This window comes from Microcaecilia unicolor, chromosome 3, assembly GCF_901765095.1.
Source record: "Microcaecilia unicolor chromosome 3, aMicUni1.1, whole genome shotgun sequence".
NCBI lineage: Eukaryota > Metazoa > Chordata > Amphibia > Gymnophiona > Siphonopidae > Microcaecilia > Microcaecilia unicolor.
The window spans coordinates 195,873,609-195,900,736 of record NC_044033.1 but is presented as its reverse complement, the minus strand read 5'-3'; the positions used below and the strand labels follow the sequence as shown (position 1 = coordinate 195,900,736).

At 51.5% G+C, this 27,128-nt stretch overlaps 1 protein-coding gene and 1 non-coding gene across 2 annotated transcripts in view; both read left to right on the top strand.

The window, feature by feature from the left end:
• Window positions 1-27,128, top strand: part of TNPO2 (transportin 2) — a 63,354-nt gene that overhangs the window by 5,124 nt on the left and 31,102 nt on the right. Inside the window, exons 3-21 of the mRNA XM_030196941.1 lie at window positions 881-956; window positions 9,144-9,293; window positions 9,429-9,535; window positions 9,703-9,836; window positions 9,915-9,996; window positions 10,106-10,228; window positions 11,221-11,339; window positions 12,316-12,376; window positions 12,900-13,068; window positions 13,175-13,327; window positions 13,783-14,008; window positions 14,391-14,562; window positions 14,735-14,821; window positions 15,030-15,137; window positions 15,323-15,481; window positions 15,574-15,661; window positions 16,970-17,068; window positions 17,259-17,354; window positions 17,486-17,561. Of these exons, the coding sequence (XP_030052801.1) occupies window positions 881-956; window positions 9,144-9,293; window positions 9,429-9,535; window positions 9,703-9,836; window positions 9,915-9,996; window positions 10,106-10,228; window positions 11,221-11,339; window positions 12,316-12,376; window positions 12,900-13,068; window positions 13,175-13,327; window positions 13,783-14,008; window positions 14,391-14,562; window positions 14,735-14,821; window positions 15,030-15,137; window positions 15,323-15,481; window positions 15,574-15,661; window positions 16,970-17,068; window positions 17,259-17,354; window positions 17,486-17,561 (2,285 nt within the window). The remainder of the gene's footprint in view (window positions 1-880; window positions 957-9,143; window positions 9,294-9,428; window positions 9,536-9,702; window positions 9,837-9,914; window positions 9,997-10,105; window positions 10,229-11,220; window positions 11,340-12,315; window positions 12,377-12,899; window positions 13,069-13,174; window positions 13,328-13,782; window positions 14,009-14,390; window positions 14,563-14,734; window positions 14,822-15,029; window positions 15,138-15,322; window positions 15,482-15,573; window positions 15,662-16,969; window positions 17,069-17,258; window positions 17,355-17,485; window positions 17,562-27,128) is intronic.
• LOC115467453 lies at window positions 14,879-14,947 on the top strand. The gene has a single exon (XR_003941743.1). It is a non-coding gene; the product is annotated as a small nucleolar RNA SNORD41 (small nucleolar RNA).

The following is a 27,128-nucleotide window of genomic DNA, read 5'->3' as shown; positions in this document are numbered from 1 at the left end:
TCACTCTGCTGCTCCCCAGTATCTCTCCACACTCGTCCTTCCCTACACCCCTTCCCGTGCACTCCGCTCCATGGATAAATCCTTCTTATCTGTTCCCTTCTCCACTACTGCCAACTCCAGACTTCGCGCCTTCTGTCTCGCTGTACCCTACGTCTGGAATAAACTTCCTGAGCCCCTACGTCTTGCCCCATCCTTGGCCACCTTTAAATCTAGACTGAAAGCCCACCTCTTTATCATTGCTTTTGACTCGTAACCACTTGTAACCACTCGCCTCCACCTACCCTCCTCTCCTCCTTCCTGTACACAATTGATTTGATTTGATTACTTTATTTTTTTGTCTATTAGATTGTAAGCTCTTTGAGCAGGGACTTTCTTTCTTCTATGTTTGTGCAGCGCTGCGAACACCTTGTAGCGCTGTAGAAATGCTAAGTAGTAGTAGTAGTTTGCTTCTGCTTTAAATGGTAATTGGAAGTACGGCATGGCCGGAGATGTACAGTTATCGTAAAGGTCTCTGTACACGTTGGGTGTGTCATACATTTGTAAATTCAGTCCTTCCTGGTTCTCTGTAAACAGGTTAAGAAGTGGGCGTGACCTACCCTTCTTTACCAGGAGAGCCCATGAATGTGACTGGACAGGGGCAGATTTAGATGTCTGTACAGCAGACAAGGATTGCTGCTTTCTGCCACTTTCTGGACATTCTGCAGTGTGATGGGAGGTCGGACCCTTATCCGTGATGCTGCATTACTGTCTAGTGGTCCAGCAGCTTCCTGGCTGTACCTGACTGAGCCTCTAGCAGCTCTTTTGGGGTGGCCTTGCTTCTGGCATTTAGTTGATGTAATACAGTTGTGCAAACCTCACTTTCCCTAACCTGGCCATGCAGAAACTTAAACAACTAAACCAATTCCCCGACTTCAACAACTACTTGATTTTTGTCCTGACTCGGCTGAAGACTGAAGGTGAGTTGTTTAGTAGCAGTATCTCTACAGCAAATACCAAAACATCCTATTCTTTCCTTATTCTCCACGCCAGACCACTCCAAATGAGTTTGTCCTCCTGCCAGCAGATGGAGCCAGAGAGAAACAGCTCAGAGCTGACTTCATGTCCCTTCTGGGGTGCTGGTGCTGCTCTTGGCCCCTCAAATTTTCCCCTGGCTCTAGTGCAGCAACTGAGTAGGTTGCTCCTGAGAAGGCTCTAGGCTCAGATTCTTGCTAGAGCACAGACTAAGTTTGTGGAATACTACAGGCAACGGTCCTTTTTCCTCCCTGTTTGGAAAAAGACTAGAGGGCTAAGATTGGTGGAGTCTGGTCCACAGAGCCCAGGAGTGCCAAACCCAGCGATGCTGAGTCCCTCCAATCCTTAAGGGATTTGTGACTGCAGTGTCTTCCATCCTCCCCTATTCTTGGGAAGGGGCCAGATGTATGTTCCCTGAGTGCTGGCAGATTCAAGTGATTGGAAGAAGTAAAAGAAAATAAAGCAGTCTTCAGTGAAGCCTCTTCCCAGCCTGCCTCCTGGTTCTCTGGTGTCCCTGTGCCTTTGCCTTGGTTTTGTTCCATTTAAAAGCTTTTACTCTTTAAAAATGCCTCACCATGGCACATATCCTTGGGGTTGGTAAGGGTGGAGCGGAGAATGTGGGGAAGGGACTTGGAACCCTCCAAGTATTCCCCTTAAAATTTCTTGTTTTCTTGGTCTTACCTGCTTCTAGGTAACTTCGCTGTACTGGGAACCAGTTCAGTCCAGAGGCAGCACAGTCTGCCTGTCACCATCTGCTGGAGACAGAAATACTGAAGTGCTGAGGCTGTATGTTGCCTGTATAGGGCAGAGCTCACAAGCCGCATTGAGCCTGCCATGAGTGGGAAACCGCGGGGTACAAATGTAACAACAACAAAAAAAAAACACTGTATTATCTGTCTCCATCAGCTGGTTGACGGGCACAATGCACAGGTACTGGACCAGTCTGGTGAGGACACTAATGAAGGGGGAAATTAGACTTATCTGTTTATTTCCTTTCCTCAAATCTTACCAGACCAGTCCAGAACTGACCCATGGCAGTCAAGAGTTCTTGGTCTGACAAATTGAGAAAGCTAAAATTGAGTATGTTGTAGCCCACTCTGAAGATAGTTGTTCCCTTGGTGTTGTACCGCCTGAGCACAGCTCGAGCGTATGCTCACTCATAAGGTTTACCTTCTTCACACCACCGCTGCGATGGATGAAGCTTACTCAAATGATTCTCACACAACCGATTATTTTTCTTCACTCCAACCTGCAGTCAATAAGCATAAGCGAAAGCAGAGTGCAAGCAGCTACTAGTACATAGAAAAGAAAAAGAAAGATTAGAATTGGGAAGGGCTAGCAGACACCTGGCTACCCGAAGGTCTACCAGATCCTTCCACGGGGCTAAGGTGTTTTCTCATTTACAGTTTTTTTTGTTTTTTTTTTTTTACCCATTTCCCTCCTTTTCATCTGCCTATCATCTCTCAACCAGTTTTCATCCTTCCCATGTTCCAGAATAATCTTTCCCACTTTTATCCTGTTTCTTTGTCCTGTTCAGCTACAATTTGTTGCTCTAAATTCCTAACATTCCAGAGTCGGTCAACTCCTGGTATCTTCCTTTATCTCCTTAAAATACGACCCGAGGATGCTGTAGCAATATAGAGCTGATATTAAAACATATCTGCATGCAGGCTTCTTTTAAGGCAATTCATATGTGTAAGTCCCTTACCGGAAGAGCTTAAGTCCCATACATTCCCATCAGCACTGCTACACAGATCCTTGTCCTGAATCATGTGTTAGGCCACTGGCCTGCTCTTGTCTACCTTCCCGACAGTAACTGTATGGAAATCTCATTCCTGGTAGTGACTGTGAACTGATGGTTTTGACTGCAGCAGTTTTGGCTTTGGGGGTGAACTGGAAACCCAAACATGAGAATTGCTTTCAGTAGTTTTAGCTTTATATAGGATACTGAGGTGCTGAGGGCAGCACCAGCCTCCTGTGAGGGGAGTGTCAGCTCTCAGCTGTTTTTTTCTGTCTCCATCTGCTGGCAGGAGGATATAACCCACTCATCTGGACTCAAGGAAAGGAAATTTACTTCCTCATCAACCCTCCAGACCGGTCAAGACGCTTGGGTTATGCTCGCCTACCAGCAGAGGGAGACTGAGAACACAAAACTTGAAACTATGTACTTATAACCTGTGCCTAGCCATCTATAGCCAGTATTTTCTCAGTCTCAGCAGAGGGTAGACAGGCAGCCTGTGCAGCTTGCCCGATCTGGATTGGTTTTTGAGTTAATTTTTAGAGTTTTCCTTTGTTTCTGTGCTATTTCTGGTGGATCCCTGTGCCTGGAAGACTTTGGTGTGCTAGGGGTTGCGGGTCCGCTGGGGCCCGTCATTGTCCCCTTTGGGGTGTCACACCCGGGTGGCCGGGTCCCTCCCCCGGTCTGGCTCTCCGTTTGGGCAGCTTTGTGCCTCGGCTGCAGTTTGTATACTGCAGCCTTGAGTGCTGAATGGTGTTAGCAGCAGCAAGGCTCAAATTAAAGGCTGCAGTAAAGTTTGATTGGAAAAAAAAAAAAAAGAGTCAGGCCCAAGCTGGTGAGAACTATTGGAGCTGCACTCCGGAGCCTCGGAGCTGTTCAGCTGTGAGGAAGGCGCTGACTTTTCCTTCTCGGGTGAGTTTCTTGGTTTTTACAATCGGGGCACTTGTTTGGCGGTCAGCTGGGCTTGCAATAATGTCGGGGAAACCGCTGAGGTGCCGGTCATTTGCGCGTCGGGGCGTCGACGCGGTGGGGAGCGTTTGCCGGTTTTGTGGGGAGCCGAAGCCTCAATCCTCCGTCCCGCCGGTGTTGGCGGCGGAGGTTCCCGTGGCTAGCGTCTCGGAGGTCACGGCGCCTTTGAATAGCGGCCCTGCGGCGGTTCCGATTTTGGCGGGAACCGCCGCCATTTTGGATTCGGCGCTACACGGGCCTGAGAGAGTCGGAGGACTGCCGGGCAGCCAATTTCCAGCGCTTTCGGGGGGTGATGCCTCAGGTAGGATCGGTTTTCCCCCGGATTTCATTTGGAGTTTATATCAGGCTTGGCAGGCAGGGCCGTCCCGAGCGGAGCCCCTTAGCCTTGGAACGGGGGGGGGGGCTGGCGCGAAGAGACCACGTGTAGAGTGGTCTGAGGATTTTGAGGGTTTTTCCCCTCCGGATTCGGAGGGTGACTTTAGCCTCCTAGAAGAGGAGGGGGGGTCGTTGGCTGGATATGATAAGGAGCTTGCGCTGCCTGGGGAGGATCCCTCGGTGGTCCGCATTTTTCAGCGAGATGAATTGTCGGATCTCATTGATCAGGTGGCTGCGACCCTCAAATTTGATCCGGCGGCAGCTCCGTTAGAGGCCGGAAAGCAGGATCCGTTGGTTAAGGGGATCAGACGGGTGTCTTGTTCTTTCCCTATGAATGCGGATCTGAGGGAAATGATTACTCAGGAGTGGCAGGCGCCGGAGGCGCCGTGTAAGGTGGCTTGGGCCATGACTAAGCTTTATCCCCTGCCGCAGGAAGATAGAGATTCGCTCAAGCCTCCGACCGTGGATGCCGTGGTTACGGCAGTGACTAAGGCCACGGCGATTCCGGTGGACGGGGGGGCTGCGTTGCGAGACCCTCAGGACAGAAAATTGGAAACTTTCCTGAAGCGCAGTTTTGATTTGTCGGCCCTGGCGTTACAGGCGTCGGTCTGTGGAGGTCTGGTGGCGCGGGCTTGTTTCCGCTGGGCGGAACGGCTCTTAGATAGCCCGCCAGGGGACAGAGGCTCTTTGACTCAAGATCTGGCTAAGTTGGAGTTGGGCTCCTCCTTTTTGGCGGATGCACTGTATGATTTGTTGCGGGCCTCGGCGAAGAACATGTCTCTAGCGGTGGCAGCTCGTCGGGCCCTGTGGTTGCGAGGCTGGATGGCGGATGCTGCGTCCAAGGCCAAGCTGTGTTCGCTCCCGTTTAAAGGCTCTTTGCTGTTTGGTGAAGAGTTGGATAAGTTGGTAAGAGGTCTTAGTGATGCTAAGGTTCCTCGGCTTCCGGAACTTCGCCCTAAGGCTTCTAGAGGATCCGCGGGTCGCGGTCGTTTTCAGGAAGCAAAGCGGTATCGGCCGGGTAGGTATTCTGGTGGGACTAGGGGTCGTTTCTTTCAGAGAACTCAGTCCTTTCGCGGTGGCCGTCGTGGAGGGCGAGGTTCCTCTTTGGGAGCGTCCGGTGCGTCCCGTCCTTCTCAATGATGGTTTGGGGGCCCAGTCTCTGGTTCGCGTGGGGGCTCGCTTACGCTTTACCAGAGGTGGGTCCAGATCACGTCAGACCAGTGGGTCCTGCAGATAATCCGAGACGGGTACGCGCTGGAATTCGACAGGCCTCTGTCCGACTTCTTCCTAGTGTCTCCCTGTCATTCAAGGCGCAAGGCGAGAGCGGTCCGCGATACTCTGTCACGTCTGATAGCTTTAGGGGCTGTAGTCCCTGTTCCTCCAGCGGAGAGAGGAAAGGGATGTTATTCCATATACTTCGTGGTACCCAAAAAAGAGGACGCTTTTCGTCCCATTTTGGATCTCAAGAAGGTCAATGCAGCCCTAAAGGTTCCTTCCTTTCGGATGGAGACGTTACGCTCAGTCATTGTAGCGGTTCAGGAAGGGGAATTTCTGACTTCTCTAGATCTGACGGAAGCTTACTTGCACATTCCCATCCGGGAGGCGCATCAGCGTTTTCTTCGCTTTGTGGTGCTAGGGAGACATTTTCAGTTTTGCGCGCTTCCCTTTGGACTGGCCACCGCTTCTCGCACCTTCTCCAAGGTGATGGTCGTGGTGGCAGCAGCTCTTCGCTTGCAGGGCATTTTGGTGCACCCGTACCTAGACGACTGGTTGATTCGGGCCAAATCAAAGGCGGAGAGCGAGGAGGTCACCGGTCGGGTGGTGTCCTTTTTGCAATCTCTGGGCTGGGTTGTCAATCTGGCCAAGAGTCACCTAGTGCCGTCGCAGTCTCTCGAGTATCTGGGAGTCCGGTTTGACACGAAGAGAGGCCGGGTGTTCTTGACTCCCTCTCGCATGTCCAAGCTGCAGGCTCAGATCCGTCTTTTCCGAGTCCAGAGGGCGCCGTCGGCGCGGGAGTATCTTCAAGTGTTGGGTCTGATGGCCGCATCGATAGAGGTTGTTCCTTGGGCCAGAGCGCATGTGAGGCAGCTGCAGGGTGCTTTGTTGTCTCGTTGGTCCCCTCAGCTTCAGGATCTGGAGGAGAGGCTCGCTCTGTCGGAGGTTGTTCGTCGCAGTCTCAGCTGGTGGCTCCATTCTCCGAACCTAGTGAAGGGCATGCCGTTGGCCGCTCCTCAGTGGGTGGTGATGACCACGGATGCGAGTCTGTCAGGCTGGGGGGCGCATTGTCTGGGACAGGTGGCCCAGGGACGTTGGACAGTGGAGGAGGCGTGTTGGTCCATCAATCGTCTGGAGACGCGTGCAATTCGGTTGGCTCTTCGGTCATTTCACTGTCTGTTAGTCGGCAAGGCTGTCAGGGTTCTGTCCGACAATGCCACAGCCGTGGCGTATGTGAATCGACAGGGAGGAACGAAGAGTCCAGGGTTAGCACTAGAGGCGGCAGAGTTGCTGGTGTGGGCAGAGGCACATCTGCAGAGTCTCTCGGCGGGACACGTGGCGGGTGGACAACGTGAGCGCGGATTATCTAAGCAGGCACACGTTGGATCCCGGAGAGTGGGCTCTCCACCCCTCCGTGTTCGAGCGGATAGTGGTTCAGTGGGGTCGGCCGGTGTTGGATCTCATGGCGTCGTCCGCCAATGTGCAGGTCTCTCGGTTTTTCAGTCGTTGAAGAGATCCTCGAGCCGAGGGCATCGACGCGTTGGTCCTTCCGTGGCCGACTCAGCAGTTGCTCTACGTGTTCCCGCCGTGGCCGCTGGTAGGCCGAGTGGTTCAGCGGATCGGTCGTCACGCGGGATTAGTAGTCCTGATAGCGCCCAATTGGCCCCGGCGTCCGTGGTACGGAGATCTGATGCGGTTGCTGGTGCAGGATCCGATTCCCCTGGGGCCTCGGGTGAGATTGGTGCAGGGGCCGATCGAGATGGCCGACCCCTCTCCATTCTTGCTTACGGCCTGGCTCTTGAAAGGCACCGTTTAAGACATAAGGGTTTCTCGGCCAGGGTGATTGCTACGATGTTGCAGTCTCGTAAGAGGTCTACTTCCTTGGCATATGTGCGGGTGTGGCGCATTTTCGAGAATTGGTGTCAAGAGCGGGGCTATGCCCCATTGCGCGTGTCAGCGGTTGAGGTGTTGGATTTTCTTCAGGATGGTTTGGACAGAGGGCTTTCGCTCTCCTCTCTGAAGGTGCAGGTTGCAGCCTTGTCTTGTTTTAGAGGTAAGGTTCGGGGAGTATCCTTGGCGGCTTCTCCGGACGTGGGGCGGTTCTTGAAGGCAGTGAAGTTGCTTCAGCCGCCTTGCCGCCCGGTGGTTCCGCCTTGGGATTTAAATTTGGTCTTGGAGGCTCTGGTGGCGCCCCCGTTTGAACCTTTGCCTTCCATTACGTGTAAGGATCTTACTTTAAAGACAGTCTTTTTGGTGGCTGTTTCTTCGGCACGTAGGATTTCGGAACTTCAGGCTTTGTCTTGCAGAGCGCCTTTCCTGTCTTTTGCCAAAGAAAAGGTGACTTTACGCACGGTTCCTTCCTTTGTTCCTAAGGTGGTGTCTTCTTTTCATGTCAATCAGGTGATTTCGTTGCCAGTGTTGGGTGATCGTGCCGGGGATTCCGCGCAGCATCGTTTAGCTAAGTTGGATGTGCGGCGCGTGTTGCGGTCCTATTTGAGCAGAACACAAGATTTTAGATCCTCGGACAGGTTGTTTGTTTTGTTTGGAGGTCCCAAGAGAGGAGAAGCTGCCTCCAAGGCCACTCTGGCTAGATGGTTGAAGGAGACTATTGCTTCGGCTTATTTGTTGAAGCGTCGGCCGGTGCCCTCTTTACTTAAGGCACATTCTACGCGGGGAGTAGCAGCTTCATGGGCGGAAAGTAGTTTTATTCCGCCGCAAGAGATTTGCAGGGCTGCGGCGTGGTCCTCTATTCATTCCTTTGTGAATCATTACAGACTTGATGTTCAGGCGAAAGAAGATGCTCGGTTTGGAGCGGCTGTGTTGTCTTCTGCTTTACGAGGGTCCCGCCCTTAGTTGGGATACTGCTTTGGCACGTCCCAAGCGTCTTGACTGGTCTGGAGGGTTGATGAGGAAGGTGAAATTAGGCCTTACCTGCTAATTTTCTTTCCTCTAGACCCTCCAGACCGGTCAAGAGCCCGCCCGTTCTTTTCGCAGAAGGATTCAGCTGTCCGTTCTTTTCGCAGGAGTATTCCTCAGCCGTGTCTTTGTATAGCAGTATTTTGAGCCGTGTATATGGATAGCAGTATTTTGAGCCGTGTTCTGCTAGGACTATTCCTTTAAGGTTTTGTGTGGTCAGAGAAAATTCTTTGACTCTAAGACATTACAGAGCGGGACGCTGTGACGTCTCGTCTGTTTTCAGCACACTGTTGGTACTTGTCCTTGGGTTTTCCAGGTACAGGGGTTTCTAGTTTCAGAGTTGTGTTTTTATTCTCTGCTTTGCTAAGTGTATACTGGCTATAGATGGCTAGGCACAGGTTATAAGTACATAGTTTCAAGTTTTGTGTTCTCAGTCTCCCTCTGCTGGTAGGCGAGCATAACCCAAGCGTCTTGACCGGTCTGGAGGGTCTAGAGGAAAGAAAATTAGCAGGTAAGGCCTAATTTCACCTTTTCCCTTCACCAAAGTGAACTTTTGCTGGTATTATAAGAAATAAAAAAAGAAAATGTTGATTTCTCAAGACCCTCCACCACCTGCCCAAGAGAACAGGGTAATGGCAGTAAAGTAGGTGGTCCTAAGATACTGGATTGGGGTGGGGGTTGAGGATTTAGTCCCTTAGCAGGAGCCTGTCATTTTCTCCATGTTAAGGAGTACTGGGGTTAGCTCTTAGTCTCTGGTGTAGAGATATTTGAGTAGCTGAATTGATTTCACACCAGTGACTTCCACGTTTCTAATAAAGCTATGGGAAGGCTTTGTCTGAACCCCCGTCTTTTTCATTGAGGGGGACACTATAAGGAGTGGATGGCTACTAATCTTCCTGGCACTGTTCTTCATCTGCAGACGAGGCAACTCGCTCACTCAGTGGTCTCATCCTGAAAAATAATGTAAAGGCACATTATCAGAGCCTCCCACAGCCCGTAGCAGACTTCATTAAGCGTGAGTGTCTGAACAGCATTGGGGATGCCTCGTCTCTCATCAGAGCCACCATTGGTGAGTGCGTCTGCTGGTTCATGAAGATCACCAGGCTGGTTTGGCCTGTGTTCCTTCTGTTTAGGGTTTGAGGTGGACGGCTCTGTGATGGTGTGTAATTTAAAGGTCTGAAGTCCTTCTACTTTCTCTTAACAGGTATTCTCATCACAACCATTGCCTCAAAAGGAGAGCTCCAGACATGGCCAGAACTGCTGCCCCAGCTCTGCAATTTACTGAACTCCGAGGACTATAACACCTGTGAGGTGTGTGAGGGAGAGCCTCGTCTAGTTCCTTGGGATACTGGGGAAGAGGGTTGCAGTGTACTGTATGCAGGGTTCTAGAATCCCTTACCTGGGAATGGGTATTTTGAGTGCTGTGCATGTCTAGAAATTGTCTCTCCACCTGTGAATATTGCCCCCTCTCCCCCCAGGGAGCCTTCGGGGCTCTGCAGAAGATATGTGAAGATTCCTCTGAGCTCCTGGACAGTGATGCATTGAACAGGCCCCTCAACGTCATGATCCCTAAATTCCTCCAGTTCTTCAAGCACTGTAGCCCCAAAATCAGGTAGATGGTGCCTGGCTCTTCCTGCTGTGCTTGTGTCGTGTTCTGCTCTCCTCATGCGTCTCTCTTGCCCTTTGACAGGTCTCACGCCATCGCCTGTGTGAATCAGTTTATCATGGATAGGGCTCAGGCTCTGATGGATAACATTGACACCTTCATTGAGGTGCGTGTCACGACTTCTCTCCCCATAAGTGCCCTGGACACGGTGACGGAATCTGTAGCTTTTCCCCTGGGAAGGGGTTAATCAAGCTTTTGCTTTCTCTCTCACTCAGCACCTGTTTGCGCTAGCAGTGGATGAAGATCCAGAGGTACGGAAGAATGTGTGCCGGGCTCTGGTCATGCTTCTGGAGGTTCGGATTGACCGACTTTTGCCTCACATGCACAGCATCGTCCAGGTAGTGGTCTTGTGAGAGATAACTGATGTGTGTGCATAGTGGTCCCCTGAACATAGGTGTATGTGGTGGGGGCAAGGGGGGGAGTCAGTGGCCCCCACTAGTGTCCTTGTAACAGATCCACGTGATGTGTGGACTCCCATCGTGTCTGTGTGGTGGGACAGCTTTATACACCAGTGGCTGCTGAGCCATATACCTGGTGACAGATTCCCCGTTCTGTGTGGTAAGTCTCTGTTGCAGCCTCATTTCCCTGCGATCGATTGTATTTCTAGTCCCTTTCCCTAACATGTGTTGTCTAAAATAATCTTGCCCCTGTACACACACACAAATTTAGATTGTATGCTGCCCAGATGGTTACATATGTTGGGCGGGATAGTAAATGTTATTAAAGTTGTATTGCTTCATGGTTCAACCTCACCTTGAGTATTATGTTCAATTCTGGTCACCATATCTCAAAAAAGATATAGAAGAAAAGGATTAAAGAAGGGATGGAACTCGTATAAGGAAAGGCTAAAGAGATTAGGGCTCTTCAGCTTGGAAAAGAGACAGCTGAGGGGAGATATGATTGAGGTCTACAAAATCCTGAGTGATGTAGAACAAGTAGAAGTGAATCGAATTTTTTTTTTTTTTTTTTTGTTTGTTACGCTTTCAAAAAGTACAAAGACCAAGGAGCACTCAGTGAAATTGCATGGAAATAATTTTAAAACAAATGGGATGAAAGATTTTTTCACTCGACTAATAGTTAAGCTCTGGAACTCTTTGCTGGAGGATGTAGTAACAGCGGTTAGCGTATCTGGGTTTAAGAACCGTTTGGACAAGTTCCTGGAGGAGAAGTCCATAGACTATTATTGAGACAGACATGGGGAAGCCACTGTTTGCCTTGGGATTTGTAGCATGGAATGGTGCCACTATTTGGGTTTCTGCCGGGTACTTGTGACCTGGATTGGCCCTGCTGGAAGCAGGATACTGCTACACTCTTATGTTCTCTTCCTCAGTACATGCTCCAGAGGACTCAGGACAGCGATGAAAATGTGGCACTGGAAGCCTGTGAGTTCTGGTTAACCTTGGCTGAGCAGCCCATCTGCAAAGAAGTGCTGTCGGGACACTTGCTGCAGTAAGTCTCTCCCTCTCTCCCCCCCCCCCCCTTTTTCTTTTCCTTTATTTCTTTCTTGTGGTTTTCTTTATTTCCAGTTCTTCACTTGAACAGTCTTGTGTATAATGAGCTCAGGGATAGAGTTACCATACGTCCGGATTTACCCGGATATGTCCTCTTTTTGAGGACATGGCCGGGCGTCCGGACGGATTTGGCCAGCCTGCCTGTTTGTCCGGATTTCTGGACAAACGGGCTTGGGGGGCGGGCGCGGGACTCCCCTACTCTACTCTACTATCCCTGGTGATCTAGAGGTACCTCTTCGGGGCAGGAAAGAGCCCCCTCTTTCCTGCCCGGAGCGCTGCTGCTAGCTGCCTGCATACTGTGAGTCCGGCTCTCAGCGTTTCAAACTGGCCGCCGAGAGTTGAAGTCTCGCGAGGCTGCTTCAACTCTCGGCAGCCATTTTCAAACGCTGAGAGCTGGACTCACAGTATGCAGGCAGCTAGCAGCAGCGCTCCGGGCAGGAAAGAGGGGGCTTTTTCCTGCCCCGAAGAGGTACCTCTAGATCACCAGGGATAGTAGAGTAAGGGGAGGGAGTGGAGATGACGGGGGAGGGAAGGTGATGGGGGGAGGAGGGGGTGACCGGGGGAGGGGAATATGCATGTGGGGCGGGGCAGGGGGCGTGAAAGGGGCGGGACAAGTGTCCTCTTTGTATGAGGATAAAAAATGGTAACCCTACTCAGGGACCCCCAAATCTAACCTAAATGACAGACAAAATTTCAGCGGAGAAGGACAATGTACCTTCCCCCCGCTCCCCCATTTCTCCAATGAGGGCAGTAGAAGCGGTTGTCTCCTCCCTCTGCTGTGCTCTGAGCCTTAAACAGTGAGCAGTGTTGGTTGCCCTGGTTATCAGTATTTTTAACTATACCACTTCCTCTGTTTCTCTTCTTTATCATACTCTCTCTGCTAGAACTGAAACGACTATCTCATGCTTTAATAGGTTAATCCCCATCTTGGTGAATGGCATGAAATACTCCGAGATAGATATCATCCTTCTGAAGGTACGTCTCCTGTACCCCCTGCCTTGAGATCTTTCTCGCTGAATTCTTAAGAGGTGGGATCTGACTTCTCTGTGTGAGGGTTGGTACCTTGGCTGAGCACTGAAACTCCCAGTAGGCATCCAGCATCTCTCTCTTAGCTATGAAGAGCGGCTTATGGACCTGGAAATGATGCAGAACTTGAAAGCTGACTGCCATGATGGCTTCTCATATTCATACTGTCTGATGCAGGTGGAAGCCGCAGCTTGAAGAGATGCAGGGAAGGGTGGGTGGGAGGCTATGGAGAATCTCCAGGGGCAGGGCTGGCGTTGGTGGGTGTAAGCAGGGCAGTTGCCTTGCCCTTCCTGTCCCCCAATGCCACAGGGGAAATATGCCTAGAGGAAATGTAGTTTGTCAGCTGGCTGTGGGGCCCTGGGCCCAGCATGTCTACTACCGGCCCTGGCCAGAGGCTGGTAAGGGGAGACTGAGTACAGGGTGAACAGGTGTCATAGTGTGTTGCAGTAATCACCCCTTCAATCGGTTACAGGGGGATGTGGAGGAGGATGAGGCAGTCCCTGACAGCGAGCAGGACATCAAACCTCGCTTTCACAAGTCACGCACGGTGACACTGCAGCACGATGAGGAGCGGACTGGGGATGGTGAAGAAGTGGACGATGAAGATGACGATGATGACACACTGTCTGACTGGAATCTGAGTATGTTGAGGGGGAGGGGGGAGGGATGATAGAGAGCCCCCTGGCATGTGCTGTACCTGTCCTCCTGCTCCTTGGTTTGACACACTTTCCATATCTCCCATCCCAGGGAAATGCTCGGCTGCCGCTCTCGATGTTCTTGCCAATGTGTTCCGTGATGATCTTCTGCCCCACCTACTGCCACTGCTGAAGGAGCTTCTCTTCCACCCCGAGTGGGTCATCAAGGAATCCGGCATCCTGGTGCTGGGGGCTATCGCAGAAGGTAAAGCACTGAGGGGGGGGGAGGGGGGAAGAAGCATGTTAGGTTAATGGACAGGTTGTGATTTGGCTTCAGTGTAATTCAAGACGGGATTTGACCTGAGGGTGGAAGGTGTCTGTGCTCTAGGTGAATTGTGCTGTTTTATGTGGGGACCCCATGGTCAGTTGGGTTTTTGAGAGATTTGCACTGATTATGCATGAGAGAAATTTGCATACAGTGGAGACTCTAATTTCTCACAGATATTGATTGCGGATATCCTGAAACGGACTGGCTGTGGGGTCCTCAGGATGGGTTTTGGAAGCCCTGATCTGGGTGGAGGATACCCGGTTTCAAGCATGTGGGGGACTGATACAGGGGGGAAGTGGAAAGGAAGGTGGGTGGAGACAGCCTGTGATAGGAGGGGGGGACCTGGTGAGTGGACAGTTCTGACTGCGTAGCATGCTGCCCTCTTTCCACAGGCTGTATGCAGGGGATGGTGCCCTACCTCCCTGAGCTGATCCCACATCTGATCCAGTGTCTGTCGGACAAAAAGGCACTGGTGCGTTCCATCGCCTGCTGGACCCTCAGTCGCTATGCGCACTGGGTAGTGAGTCAGCCCCCGGATATGTACCTGAAGCCACTGATGACAGAGCTGCTGAAGCGTGTCCTGGACAGCAGCAAGCGGGTACAGGAAGCAGCCTGCAGGTAGGATGCAGTGCAAGAGGGCCCGGGGGGGTGGGGGGGATCTGATATCTTACTGTTTAACCCTTCTAGTAGTGATGCAGAGCTTGAAGAATGTTGGTCTGTGTTCATTTGCCTGAAGTGGGTGAGGGTTATATTGTCTTGTACCATTGTCTCCTGCTGACTCCAGGTCAGCACAGTTAAGTTGTACCAGTCCTGGTTTTGTTTCATAGTCTCTACAGGCTTTTGCATTAAGGAATTGGACCAGTCCCATAAATTCAACGGGGTGAATTCTGCTGATTGACAGTCATCTGATGACTTCCTGGAGAGGCCGGTGATAGGCTCACAGCCTTAGTTTATGATGTCACTGGTAGCTTTACGTGTGGTATGTCTGCTTCATCTGCAGTGCCTTTGCAACTCTAGAGGAAGAGGCCTGCACAGAGCTGGTTCCTTACCTTGGTTTCATCCTGGACACCTTGGTCTTTGCCTTCGGGAAGTATCAGCACAAGAACCTTCTGATTCTCTACGATGCCATCGGCACCCTGGCAGACTCCGTGGGACACCACCTAAACCAGCCTGTGAGTGGCATGCTGGAAAGGGGGAAGGCGCTTCTGAAAGTAGCCCGATAGCAAGATAGCTGTCGAGGCTGACAGTGGGGAGAAGCAGCTGGGCCTGTCCAGTGCTTGGCTTTTGAACAGTGGCGTCCTGCATCACTTCTCACGCTCCACTGTGTTCTCTTGTCGCCTGCAGGAATACATCCAGAAGCTAATGCCTCCCCTCATCCAGAAATGGAACGAGCTGAAAGATGAGGACAAAGATCTCTTCCCACTGCTAGAAGTAAGTCAACCCTATCTTCAGAAACATCAAGGGGGGGAGGGGAGTAACCGGGCCTTTCTGGAAGTGACGAAGAACCTGAAATGTGATGCTTACAGTGATGCATGGTATTCATACTGTCTGATCCAGAGAGCTCGCGAGTGCTGTATGAACTGCTAGGGAGCGAAAGGGTGATTGGGATTCAGGGATTATCATTTTATTTTCTCCTCAGTGCCTGTCCTCGGTTGCCACGGCCCTGCAGAGTGGGTTCCTGCCATACTGTGAGCCTGTATACCAGCGCTGTGTCACCCTCGTGCAGAAGACGTTAGCACAAGCCATGGTACGTTTTCTGGCTTCGCCAAGGGAGGGGGTGTTACATAGCATGTATCGGGTATTCTGGGAGAGGGGGGCTGCTGCTGAACCTGAGTGCACTCGCATGTACTTCAGATTTTCTATGCTCATCAGCTGAAGACATAGAAAGTCCTCCACCTCTGCCTTGGCTGTACACAGTGTCTCTTCTTGCAGATGTACACCCAGCATCCGGAGCAGTGTGAGGCCCCAGACAAGGACTTTATGATTGTGGCTCTGGATCTGCTGAGTGGGCTGGCAGAGGGCCTGGGCAGCCATGTGGAGCAGCTGGTGGCACGCAGTACCATCATGACACTGCTTTTCCAGTGCATGCAGGTAAGTGTGAAGAGCCGGAACGGTGGTCCTAGACAGTGTTCAGTGTTCTGTTGGGCCTCAGTCTGTACCCTGCCCTCTCCCTCTTCTTTAAGGATACCATGCCGGAGGTTCGCCAGAGTTCCTTTGCACTGCTGGGAGACCTGACTAAAGCCTGCTTCCTGCACGTCAGACCCTGCATTGGTGAGTGAAAGCTATGTTTCTACTGTCTAATCCAGTTTCCCAAATTCTGTATCGGGAGGATGTATCAAACATATAAATGGCGAGTGTCGTACTCGCTCGCAAATGCGCAGTAGAGACCCTCTCTGCCCCGCCCCCGCGTCAATATGTTATGATGGGGGCGGAACAGAGAGGGTCTCTACTGCGCATTTGCGAGGGACGAAACTGCCGTCGCTAACGCTCCCCCCACCCTCCACCCGGCTGGGCCCTCGAACAGCGAGGCAACGCAGCACACAGCTCTGCTGAGCTGCCATTCTTCCTTCTTCTCTGCCTGTTTCCCGCCCTTGACGACGTTACATCACACGAGGGCGGGACACAGACAGAGAAGAAGAAGGAAGGACGTTAGCTCAGCAGAGCTGTGTGCTGCATTCCCTCGCTGTTTCAATAGCGGAGCGAGGGCCCGGGCCGGATGGAGGGGTGGCGGCGAGCTTGGGGGGGGGGGGGCCTTGCAGCAGCGACGGGAAGGGGCTTTCAAACCCCCCCCCCCCCCTTTCCTATACTAGCCCGTTTTTACGGGCTCAACGGCTAGTGTTATATATTTTATGGTTGTTTTTTATTCTATCTGCACTTACCCATTCTCCAGCAAGATGCGTGCTTCCCGTCCCCCCATGTGCGCACACATCTGTCCCATAGTGTTCTTTGTTCTCATCCTATAGTGTTCTCCCCTACACACACATCTGTTTGCCTCCCACAAACACACACATCTGTCCCATAATGTTCTGTATCCCCCCTCCCACCCCCCATAGTACTCTCTCAAACCCCAAAGCATCCACCCCAGTATAACTGTTTTTTCAGATTCCATAGTGCTTCTCCACTCCATCTCCCCCCCCCCCCCCCCCCCCCGGACCTCCATCAGAGCATAAACTGAGGTTCAAATATCTTTTGTTATATGGTTTGTTGCAAAATTAATAATATTCATCAAAGCTGTTTAAACAGCACACAGATGAGGTAGATGAAATAGTGCAGAATAATCTGGTACACTTAGAAATTATCAAAGGTTCCTAATATTTTACTCCCTCCCTGCCCCCCCCCAGCCTAATCCAGAGAAAGTGGCTGCATATCAGACTGTCTTCCCTCCTCCACCATTTGGGTCACACTAGATCCCTGCAGTTCAAGTTTCACAGTCGGCTTGAACAGTAGAGGAAGGGAGGACGTGGTCTGATATACGGGGGGGTGGGGGAGCTAAGCTTAGGGTATGTGCCGTCGCAGGAAGGAGGGAACCGTCTGTGCAGAAGGTGAGATGCAAGTCTCATTCTCTCCTTTTCCCTCTAGCGGAGTTTATGCCAATCCTGGGCACCAACCTGAACCCAGAGTTTATTTCTGTCTGCAACAACGCCACCTGGGCCATCGGCGAGATCTGCATGCAGATGGGTGAGTGTGGGGGGCTCTGGGAGGATCTCCACTCATGTATCTTCTGAGGGGGGGGGGGGTAGTTTGGTCTAAGACACTCTGCTGCATTCTCAGAGAGTGCCTGAGTTCATCAATCTTACTCCCCACTGTCTGTTCAAAAGCTCAGAAGCATCAGTGGCCATCTTTTAAAACGCTCTTTTCTCTCATGCAGGAGCAGAAATGCATCCATATGTACCACTGGTTCTTGGCAACCTGGTGGAGATCATTAACCGGCCCAACACCCCCAAAACGCTGCTAGAGAACACAGGTGAGCTGCCTGCCTCCCCCCCCCCGAACCACTAAGATGGCTTTGTAAAGGGAGGACTGAGCCCCAGCAGTTGATGGACTTCCTTCCTCAGTGCAGAAGAGCATTAACAAGAATCTCCTTTATTTTTACAGCAATCACCATTGGCCGTTTGGGATTTGTTTGCCCCCAGGAGGTGGCACCAATGCTCCAGCAGTTCATTCGACCATGGTAAGTCAGGAGACCAACATTTCCACAAGGGAAATCAGACGAACAAATGAAGTGGAAGATCACAAAGAAAACAGTCACAAGATGACCAAGAGCGTTTAGAAGTTTATTCTCCAGTGTTACACACAGGATGTGTTGCTACATATGACCCAACACGGGCCATGTTTCAGCTATGGAGCCTTCCTCAGGGGTCCTGTAAATCATTCAGCTAACACATGGAGAAAACCTAAATACTAAAATGCAAAATACGTGTTTGGCAAAATCACAAAGAAAGTAGCGTGTAAGTCCGCAGACTCTGCAGCATTTAGGATTTTCTCTGTGCGTTTGTGTGGTTTACAGGGCCCCTGAGGAAGACTCCATAACCGAAACACGGCGGTGTTGGGTCATGTGTACCAATGCATCCTGGGTTTTTTTTTTTTAATTTCAACAATTTTTATTGATGACAAAGCCAGGAAACCAACTCTGGGCTGGGTTTCTCTTGGTATTGTGGAGGAGTTCGGAAGGGGATTCTATTTGAAACAAAAAAGTTAATGATAGCTTGGAGCCTCTTTTCTGTTGCCACACATGTACATTGTTGGTTCCAACTATATCACTGGCATATATATGATTAATAAAAAGACTATGTCCCTGAGAAGATAACATATGAAAATAGGCTTCCCACACTTTCAAGAAATGGACTATCCTCTTAAAAGAACACCTCGCCTCTGTCGCCTCCTAAGTGCAGCTTGTTCCACCAAATCCAGTAGACTGGAGGCTCTGGCAAAAGTCGGCCTATAAGATACATTTCTGTACCACCAAGGATCCATTGAACCAATAAATTTGCACTTTTCTCCGAGGACAAGCAGGCTGCTTGTTCTCACTGATGGGTGACGTCCACGGCAGCCCCCTCCAATTGGAATCTTCACTAGCAAAGGCCTTTGCTAGCCCTCATGCGCCGATGCACACCGTGCATGCGCGGCTGTCTTCCCGCCCGAACAGGCTCGTGTTCGTCAGTCTTCTTTTGTCCGCGCTCGGGACGGTCATGATTTGCCGCCGTTTCGTGCCCCTCAAGTTGACCTCGCGCGTCTTCGCGATTTTCGCTAAAAAAAAAAAAAAAAAAGGACCTTTACGGTCTTTACCCCTTTCCCGTGCTTCCAGCTTTTGCCTCGCGTAAGTTTCCTTTCGCTTTCGGGACCGGCCCTTTTGGCCTCGGTATGGGTTTTTTCTCCCTTCTTTTTGGTGCCTTCCGTCGTCATCGCGAATTTTGATTTCGCCGGCGTGATTTTTCCGCCCATGTCATCGAAGTCTTCCAGCGGCTTCAAGAAGTGCACCCAGTGTGCCCGGGTAATCTCGCTCACTGATAGGCACGCGTCGTGTCTTCAGTGTCTCGGGGCTGGGCACCGCCCGCAGGCCTGTAGTCTTTGCGCTCTTTTGAAAAAGCGGACTCAGGTAGCGAGAGTGGCCCAGTGGAACGCGTTGTTCTCGGGCTCTTTGACGACAACAGCATAGGACTCACCGAGCGCATCGGCGTCGACAGCATTGAAGTCATCGACCTCGGCATCGACTGCATCGAGGATCCGACCTCCTGCATCGTCGGTACCGAGGCATCGAAAGGCTGCGTCGACATCGGTGGTACCGAGGCTTCCGCTGTTGCTGATGTCGTCGGATGGTGGTGCTTCGTCTGGAGTGCAGGTGAGGGCTGTCCACTCCCCTGCTGGTGGCGGTGAGCCTTCGGGTGGGTCTCCCCCTACCCTGAGGGCTCCTGCGGTACAGCCCCCCCCCCCCCCCCCCCCGAGATCGACCTTCTTCGGCCTCGGCCCCGAGGAAGCGACGGTTGGATTCTACGTCCTCCTCGTCGGTACCGGGAAGCTCCGGTGACATGCTTCGCTTGAAGAAGTCAAAGAAACATCGTCACCGGTCTCCTTCCCGTCTTGGTACCGAGAGCTCTGGGTCGCCGAGGCAGTCGGCACCCAGTAGGCATCGGCACCGGGAGGACCGCTCACCCTCTGTTCAGGAGGTGTCGATGCGCTCCCCCTTGGACAGCCCGGAACCGCCTCCACGCTTGGAACAGACTCTGACCTCGACACCTGCATCGGCTTCCCAGTCTTTCTCCACAGCCGCTCTGCACGAGAGTCTCCGGGCCGTTCTTCCAGAGATTCTGGGAGAGCTGTTGCGCCCTTCTCCGGTACCGGGGGTGCTTGCGCCACCAGTACCGTCGAGTGAGGCGACTGCGGGCCCCTTGCCCGAGGTGAGGTCCCCGGTACGGCTACTGCCGCCTCCCAGGCGGACTCCCCGACAACGTCGGCAGAGGGAGCTTCGCCGGTGCTGGTGAGGGAGTCCACCTCTCGACGCTCCTACCATGGCCGTGTTTCCACGGAATCGAGTCGGGCACGGCTTCAGACACAGGTTCGTGAACTTGTGTCTGATACCGATGGTGAGGCCTCATAGGAGGAGGAGGAGGACATCAGATATTTCTCTGACGAGGAGTCTGATGGCCTGATCCCACTCCCTCTCCTGAAAAGCAGCTTTCTCTTCCCGAGAGTCTGTCTTTCGCAGCCTTTGTCCGGGAGATGTCTAAGGCCATCCCCTTCCCGGTGGTTGTGGAGGATGAGCCCAGGGCTGAAAAGTTTGAGCTCTTGGACTGTCCTTCTCCACCTAAGGAAGCGTCCACAGTACCCATGCATCATGTCCTAAAAAAGACATTGCTGGCGAACTGGACCAAGCCTCTAACTAATCCCCACATTCCCAAGAAGATCGAATCCCAGTATCGGATCCATGGGGACCCAGAGCTGATGCGCAGGCAGTTGCCTCGCGACTCTGGTGTGGTGGATCTGGCCCTAAAGAAGGCTGAGTTCTAGAGAGCATGCTTCGGCGCCCCCGGGCAAAGACTCCAGAACCTTAGACTCCTTTGGGAGGAAGGCCTATCATTCCTCTGTGCTCGTGGCCAAAATCCAGTCTTACCAGCTCTACACGAGCATCCATATGCGGAACAATGTGCGGCAGTTGGCGGGCTTGGTGGACAAGCTCCCTCCTGAGCAAGCCAAGCCGTTTCAGGAGGTGGTCAGGCAGCTGAAGGCGTGCAGAAAATTCCTGGCCAGAGGGGTATATGATACTACTACTACTACTTAACATTTCTAGAGCGCTACTAGGGTTATGCAGCGCTGTACAATTTAACATTTAACAATTTAAATTTAACAATTTAATGATACCTTTGATGTTTGCATCCAGGGCCGCTGCTCAAAGTGTGGTGATGCGCAGACTCTCATGGCTGCATGCCTCCGACCTGGAGAATAGGATCCAGCAGCGGATTGCGGACTCTCCTTGCCGAGCGGACAACATTTTTGGAGAAAAAGTCGAACAGGTGGTAGAACAGTTCCACCAGCGGGATACCGCTTTCGACAAGTTCTCCCGCCGGCAGCCTTCAGCATCTACCTCTTCAGGTAGATGTTTTTATGGGGGAAGGAGGGCTGTTCCCTACTCTTCTGGTAAGCGTAGGTACAATCCTCCCTCTCGACAGCCTGCGGCCCAGGCTAAGCCCCAGCGCGCGTGCTCTCGTCAGCAGCGTGCGCCTCAGCAAGGCCCCACGGCTCCCCAGCAAAAGCAGGGGACGAGCTTTTGACTGGCTCCAGCAGAGCATAGCCGACATCAACGTGTCCGTGCCGGGCGATCTGCCGGTCGGGGGGAGGTTGAAAGTTTTTCACCAAAGGTGGCCTCTTGTAACTTCCGACCGTTGGGTTCTTCAAATAGTCCGGCAAGGATACACCCTCAATTTGGCCTCGAAACCTCCAAATTGCCCACCGGGAGCTCAATCTTACAGCTTCCAGCACAAGCAGGTACTTGCAGAGGAACTCTCCGCCCTTCTCAGCACCCATGCGGTCGAGCCCGTGCCATCCGGGCAAGAAGGCCTGGGATTCTATTCCAGGTACTTCCTTGTGGAAAATAAAACAGGGGGGATGCGTCCCATCCTAGACCTAAGGGCCATGAACAAATATCTGGTTAAGGAAAAGTTCAGGATGCTTTCCCTGGGCACCCTTCTTCCCATGATTCAGGAAAACGATTGGCTATGCTCTCTGGACTTGAAGGACGCCTACACGCACATCCCGATACTGCCAGCTCACAGGCAGTATCTGCGATTTCAGCTGGGCACACGTCACTTCCAGTACTGTGTGCTACCCTTTGGGCTCGCCTCTGCGCCCAGAGTGTTCAGGCTGGGAGTGCACGTGTTACCCTATCTCGACGATTGGCTGGTGAAGAACACATCCGAGGCAGGAGCTCTACAGTCCATGCAGATGACTTCGCCTCCTGGAGCTACTGGGGTTTGTGATAAATTGTGATAAATTATCCAAAGTCCCACCTTCTCCCAGTACAAAGACTCGAATTCATAGGAGCTCTGCTGGATTCTCGGACGGCTCGTGCCTATCTCCCAGAGACGAGAGCCAACAACTTGTTGTCTCTCGGGTGCGAGCGTCCCAGCAGATCACAGCTCGGCAGATGTTGAGATTGCTGGGCCACATGGCCTCCACAGTTCATGTGACTCCCATGGCCCGTCTTCACATTCGATCTGCTCAATGGACCCTAGCTTCCCAGTGGTTTCAGGCTGCTGGGGATCTAGAGGACGTGATCCACCTGTCCACGAGTTTTCTCAAATCCCTGCAGTGGTGGACGATTTGGTCCAATTTGACTTTGGGACGTCCTTTCCAAATTCCTCAGCCACAAAAAGTGCTGACCACGGATGCATCTCTCCTGGAGTGGGGAGCTCATGTCGATGGGCTTCACACCCAGGGAAGCTGGTCCCTCCAGGACCAAGGTCTACAGATCAATCTCCTGGAGTTGCGAGCGGTCTGGAACGCTCTGAAGGCTTTCAGAGATCGGCTGTCCCACCAAATTATCCAAATTCAGACAGACAACCAGGTTGCCATGTATTACATCAACAAGCAGGGGGGCACCGGATCTCGCCCCCTGTGTCAGGAGGCCGTCAGCATGTGGCTGTGGGCTCGCCGTTACGGCATGTTTGGCAGGCGTAAACAACAGTCTGGCCGACAGGTTGAGCAGGAATATGCAACCTCACGAGTGGTCGCTCAACTCCAGAGTAGTGCGCCGGATCTTCCAGGTGTGGGGCACCCCCTTGGTAGATGTCTTTGCATCTCGAGCCAACTACAAGGTCCCTCAGTTCTGTTCCAGACTTCAGGCCCACGGCAGACTGGCATCGGATGCCTTCCTCCTGGATTGGGGGGAAGGCCTGCTGTATGCTAATCCTCCCATACCTCTGGTGGGGAAGACTTTGTTGAAACTCAAGCAAGACCGCGGCACCATGATTCTGATTGCTCCATTTTGGCCGCGTGAGATCTGGTTCCCTCTTCTTCTGGAGTTGTCCTCCGAAGAACCTTGGAGATTGGAGTGTTTTCCGACCCTCATCACCCAGAACGAAGGGGTGCTTCTGCATCCCAACCTCCAGGCTCTCACGGCCTGGATGTTGAGAGCGTAGACTTTGCCTCTTTGGGTCTGTCGGAGGGTGTCTCCCGTGTCTTGCTTGCTTCCAGAAAAGATTCCACTAAGAGGAGTTACTTCTTTTTATGGAGGAGGTTTGCCGTCTGGTGTGACAGCAAGGCCTTAGATCCTCGCTCTTGTCCTACACAGACCCTGCTTGAATACCTTCTGCACTTGTCTGAGTCTGGTCTCAAGACCAACTCTGTAAGGGTTCACCTTAGCGCAATCAGTGCATACCATTACCGTGTGGAAGGTAAGCCGATCTTAGGACAGCCTTTAGTTGTTCGCTTCATGAGAGGTTTGCTTTTGTCAAAGCCCCCTGTCATGCCTCCTACAGTGTCATGGGATCTCAATGTCGTTCTCACCCAGCTGATGAAACCTCCTTTTGAGCCACTGAATTCATGCCATCTGAAGTACTTGACCTGGAAGGTCATTTGCTTGGTGGCTGTTACTTCAGCTCATAGAGTCAGTGAGCTTCAGGCCCTGGTAGCCCAGGCCCCTTACACCAAATTTCATCATAACAGAGTAGTCCTCCGCACTCACCCTAAGTTCTTGCCAAAGGTTGTGTCGGAGTTCCCTCTGAACCAGTCAATTGTCTTGCCAACATTCTTTCCCCGTCCTCATTCCTGCCCTGCTGAACATCAGCTGCACACATTGGACTGCAAAAGAGTATTGGCCTTCTATCTGGAGCGGACACAGCCCAAAAAGACAGTCCGCCCAATTGTTTGTTTCTTTTGATCCCAACAGGAGGGGAGTGGCTGTGGGGAAACGCACCATATCCAATTGGCTAGCAGATTGCATTTCCTTCACTTACGCCCAGGCTGGGCTGGCTCTTGAGGGTCATGTCACGGCTCATAATGTTAGAGCCATGGCAGCGTCAGTGGCCCTCTTGAAGTCAGCCGCTATTGAAGAGATCTGCAAAGCTGCGATGTGGTCATCTGTCCACACATTCACATCTCATTACTGCCTGCAGCAGGATACCCGACGCGACAGTCGGTTCGGGCAGTCAGTGCTTCAGAATCTGTTTGGGGTTTAGAATCCAACTCCACCCCCCTAGGCCCATGTTTATTCTGTTCCAGGCTACACTCTCAGTTAGTTGGATAAGTTGTTAGGTCAATCTCAGTTATGTCCTCGCCGTTGCAAGGCCCAATTGACCATGTTTGTTGTTTTGAGTGAGCCTGGGGGCTAGGGATACCCCATCAGTGAGAACAAGCAGCCTGCTTGTCCTCGGAGAAAGCGAATGCTACATACCTGTAGAAGGTATTCTCCGAGGACAGCAGGCTGATTGTTCTCACAAACCCGCCCGCCTCCCCTTTTGGAGTTGTATCTTCCCTTGTCTTTGTCTTGCTACATATGGGACTGACGAACACGAGCCGGTTCGGGCGGGAAGACGGCCGCGCATGCGCGGTGCGCATCGGCGCGCGAGGGCTAGCAAAGGCCTTTGCTAGTGAAAATTCCGATTGGAGGGGGCTGCCGTGGACGTCACCCATCAGTGAGAACAATCAGCCTGCTGTCCTCGGAGAATACCTTCTACAGGTATGTAGCATTCGCTATATAAAACCTCCAGAAAGCGCAGGATGGAAGACCAAAATGTCTGTTTCATCATACAGTCCCAAAACGGATGGGTAAGCATACCATCAGCTATCTTGCATTTAATACAAGTAGGCAAATTTACCCTTCCCGCTTTGAAAATCTGATATTGTGTAAAATAAAACCAATGTAAGACTCAAAATTGATGCTCTTGCAACCAAGCACTGAAAATCAGTCTTGGAATACCCTCAGCAGCAGCCAGAATGTCCCACCTATCCAAAGGAATACTAAGATCGCTAGCCTACTTGTGCTTCACCCTTCACTAGCCTTTGAAGGGCCTTATGTGTGGTTGAAATGGAGACTCCCTGCACTGAAAGATTATGAAAAGTCTCTCAATTTGCCCCTGTTCCATAGCACAGCGCTCCCACTGCCAGGGAGGCAAAACAAAATATCCAGTGTACCTGAATGTAACTCACCTTGAGCTACTACTGAAAAAGGTGTGAGCAAAATCCAAATAAATAATGTTGAACTTGACTATAAGCAAATTTATGACCCCAGCAAGCGACCAAAAGGCCTTGAAGATCCGCAGATGGGAGGACTCTCCCATCAGTAGCCAAAACTTGTTCCAAATTTACTACGCCTTGGGTTTCCCCAGTCCAAAAAAGCTGTATTATCCATCCCACGTTTAAAATCTCCATTGTTCCTAATGGGAAGCTGATCTGTGATTCTAGGCCCCCCTCCAACAACAACCCAACCAGCACTTTCCACTCTCCCGCATCGGCTGAAGCACCACATTTCACTGCAACTGCACAAGAATCCAAGTCACCGGAGCATGGAGCAAATACAACTGTTACAGGGAGCAATAAAACATGCTTAAATTCCAGTGGTATAAACAGTCACTTCAAACAAATCCACTCTCTCATAAGAACCTGAGTAGCCATACTGGGTCAGACTAATGGTCCATCTAGCCCAGTATCCTGTTTTCCAAACAGTGGCAGAAACCCAAATCGTGGCAACACTCCATACTACAAATCCCAGGGCAAGCAGTTGCTTCCTATGTCCGTCTCAGCAGCTGACTATGGACTTTTCCTCAAGGTATTTGTCCAAACCTTTTTTAAAACCAGATATCCTAACCGCTGTTACCACATTTCTGGCAAAGAGTTCCAGAGCTTAATTATTCGTTGAGTGAAAAAATATTTCCTCCTATTTGTTTTAAAAGTATTTCCATGTAACTTCCTTGAGTGTTCTCTAGTCTTTGTGCTTTTGGAATGAGTCAAAAAAATTAAATTTATTTCTACTTGTTCTACACCACTCAGGATTTTACCTCAATCACATCCCCCCCCCCCCCCCCCCCCCCCGGCTGTCTCTCTTCCAAGCTGAAGAGCCCTAACCTCTTTAGCCTTTCCTCATACGAGAGGAGTTCCATCCCCTTTATCATTTTGGGTTCTCTTCTTTGAACCCTTTCTCAAAAGAGACTTCCTGTTTTTTTAACACTGGAGAATAAACTTTTAAACATTTTCTTTGGGATCTTCCACTTCTTAAGTCCCAATAGGCTGTAAGAGAGAGGGGGATTGGGGGGGGGGGGTTAAACATGAGTGTGTGTATTTGGTTTGGACTTGGATCAGTAAAGCGAAGCTACATACCTGTAGCAGGTATTCTCCGAGGACAGCAGGCTGATTGTTCTCACGACTGGGTCGGCGTCCACAGGGGCCCAGGAACGGAAATCTTCCATAGCAACAAAAAAGTTTGCCAGAGCCTTCCTGCGCGCAGAGCGCGGCCATCTTCCTGCCCGTCTTGCGAGAGCCCTGCTCAGTTAGATAAGAAAGCAATAAAAGGAGAAGGACAACTCCAAGAGGGAGGTGGGCGGGTTTGTAAGAACAATCAGCCTGCTGTCCTCGGAGAATACCTGCTTACAGGTATGTAACTTCGCTTTCTCCAAGGACAAGCAGGCTGCTTGTTCTCACAATTGGGGTATCCCTACCACCCAGGCTCACTCAAAACAACAAAGAAAGGTCTATTGGGCCTCGCAACGGCGAGGACATAAGGATTGACCTACAAACTAAAACATCTAACTGAGAGTGCAGCCTGGAACAGAATAAAAATGGGCCTCGGGGGTTGGAGTTGGATTCTAAACCCCAAACAGATTCTGCAGCACTGGCTGCCCAAACCGACTGTCGCATCAGGTATCCTGCTGAAGGCAGTAGTGAGATGTGAATGTGTGGATTGATGACCACGTCGTAGCTTTGCAAATCTCTTCTATAGTGGCTGACTTCAAGTGGGCCACCAATGCTGCCATGGCTCTAACACTATGAGCCGTGACGTGACCCTCAAGAGTCAGCCCAGCTTGGGCATAAGTGAAGGAAATGCAGTCTGCTAGCCAATTGGAAATCGTGCGTTTCCTGACTGCGATTCCCCTTCTGTTGGGATCAAAAGAAACAAACATTTGGGTGGACTGTCTGAAGGGGTTTGTCCGCTCCACGTAAAAGGCCAATGCTCTCTTTCAGTCCAAGGCATGCAACTGACGTTCAGCAGGGCGGGTATGAGGATGGGGAAAAAATGTCAAGACAAGTGACT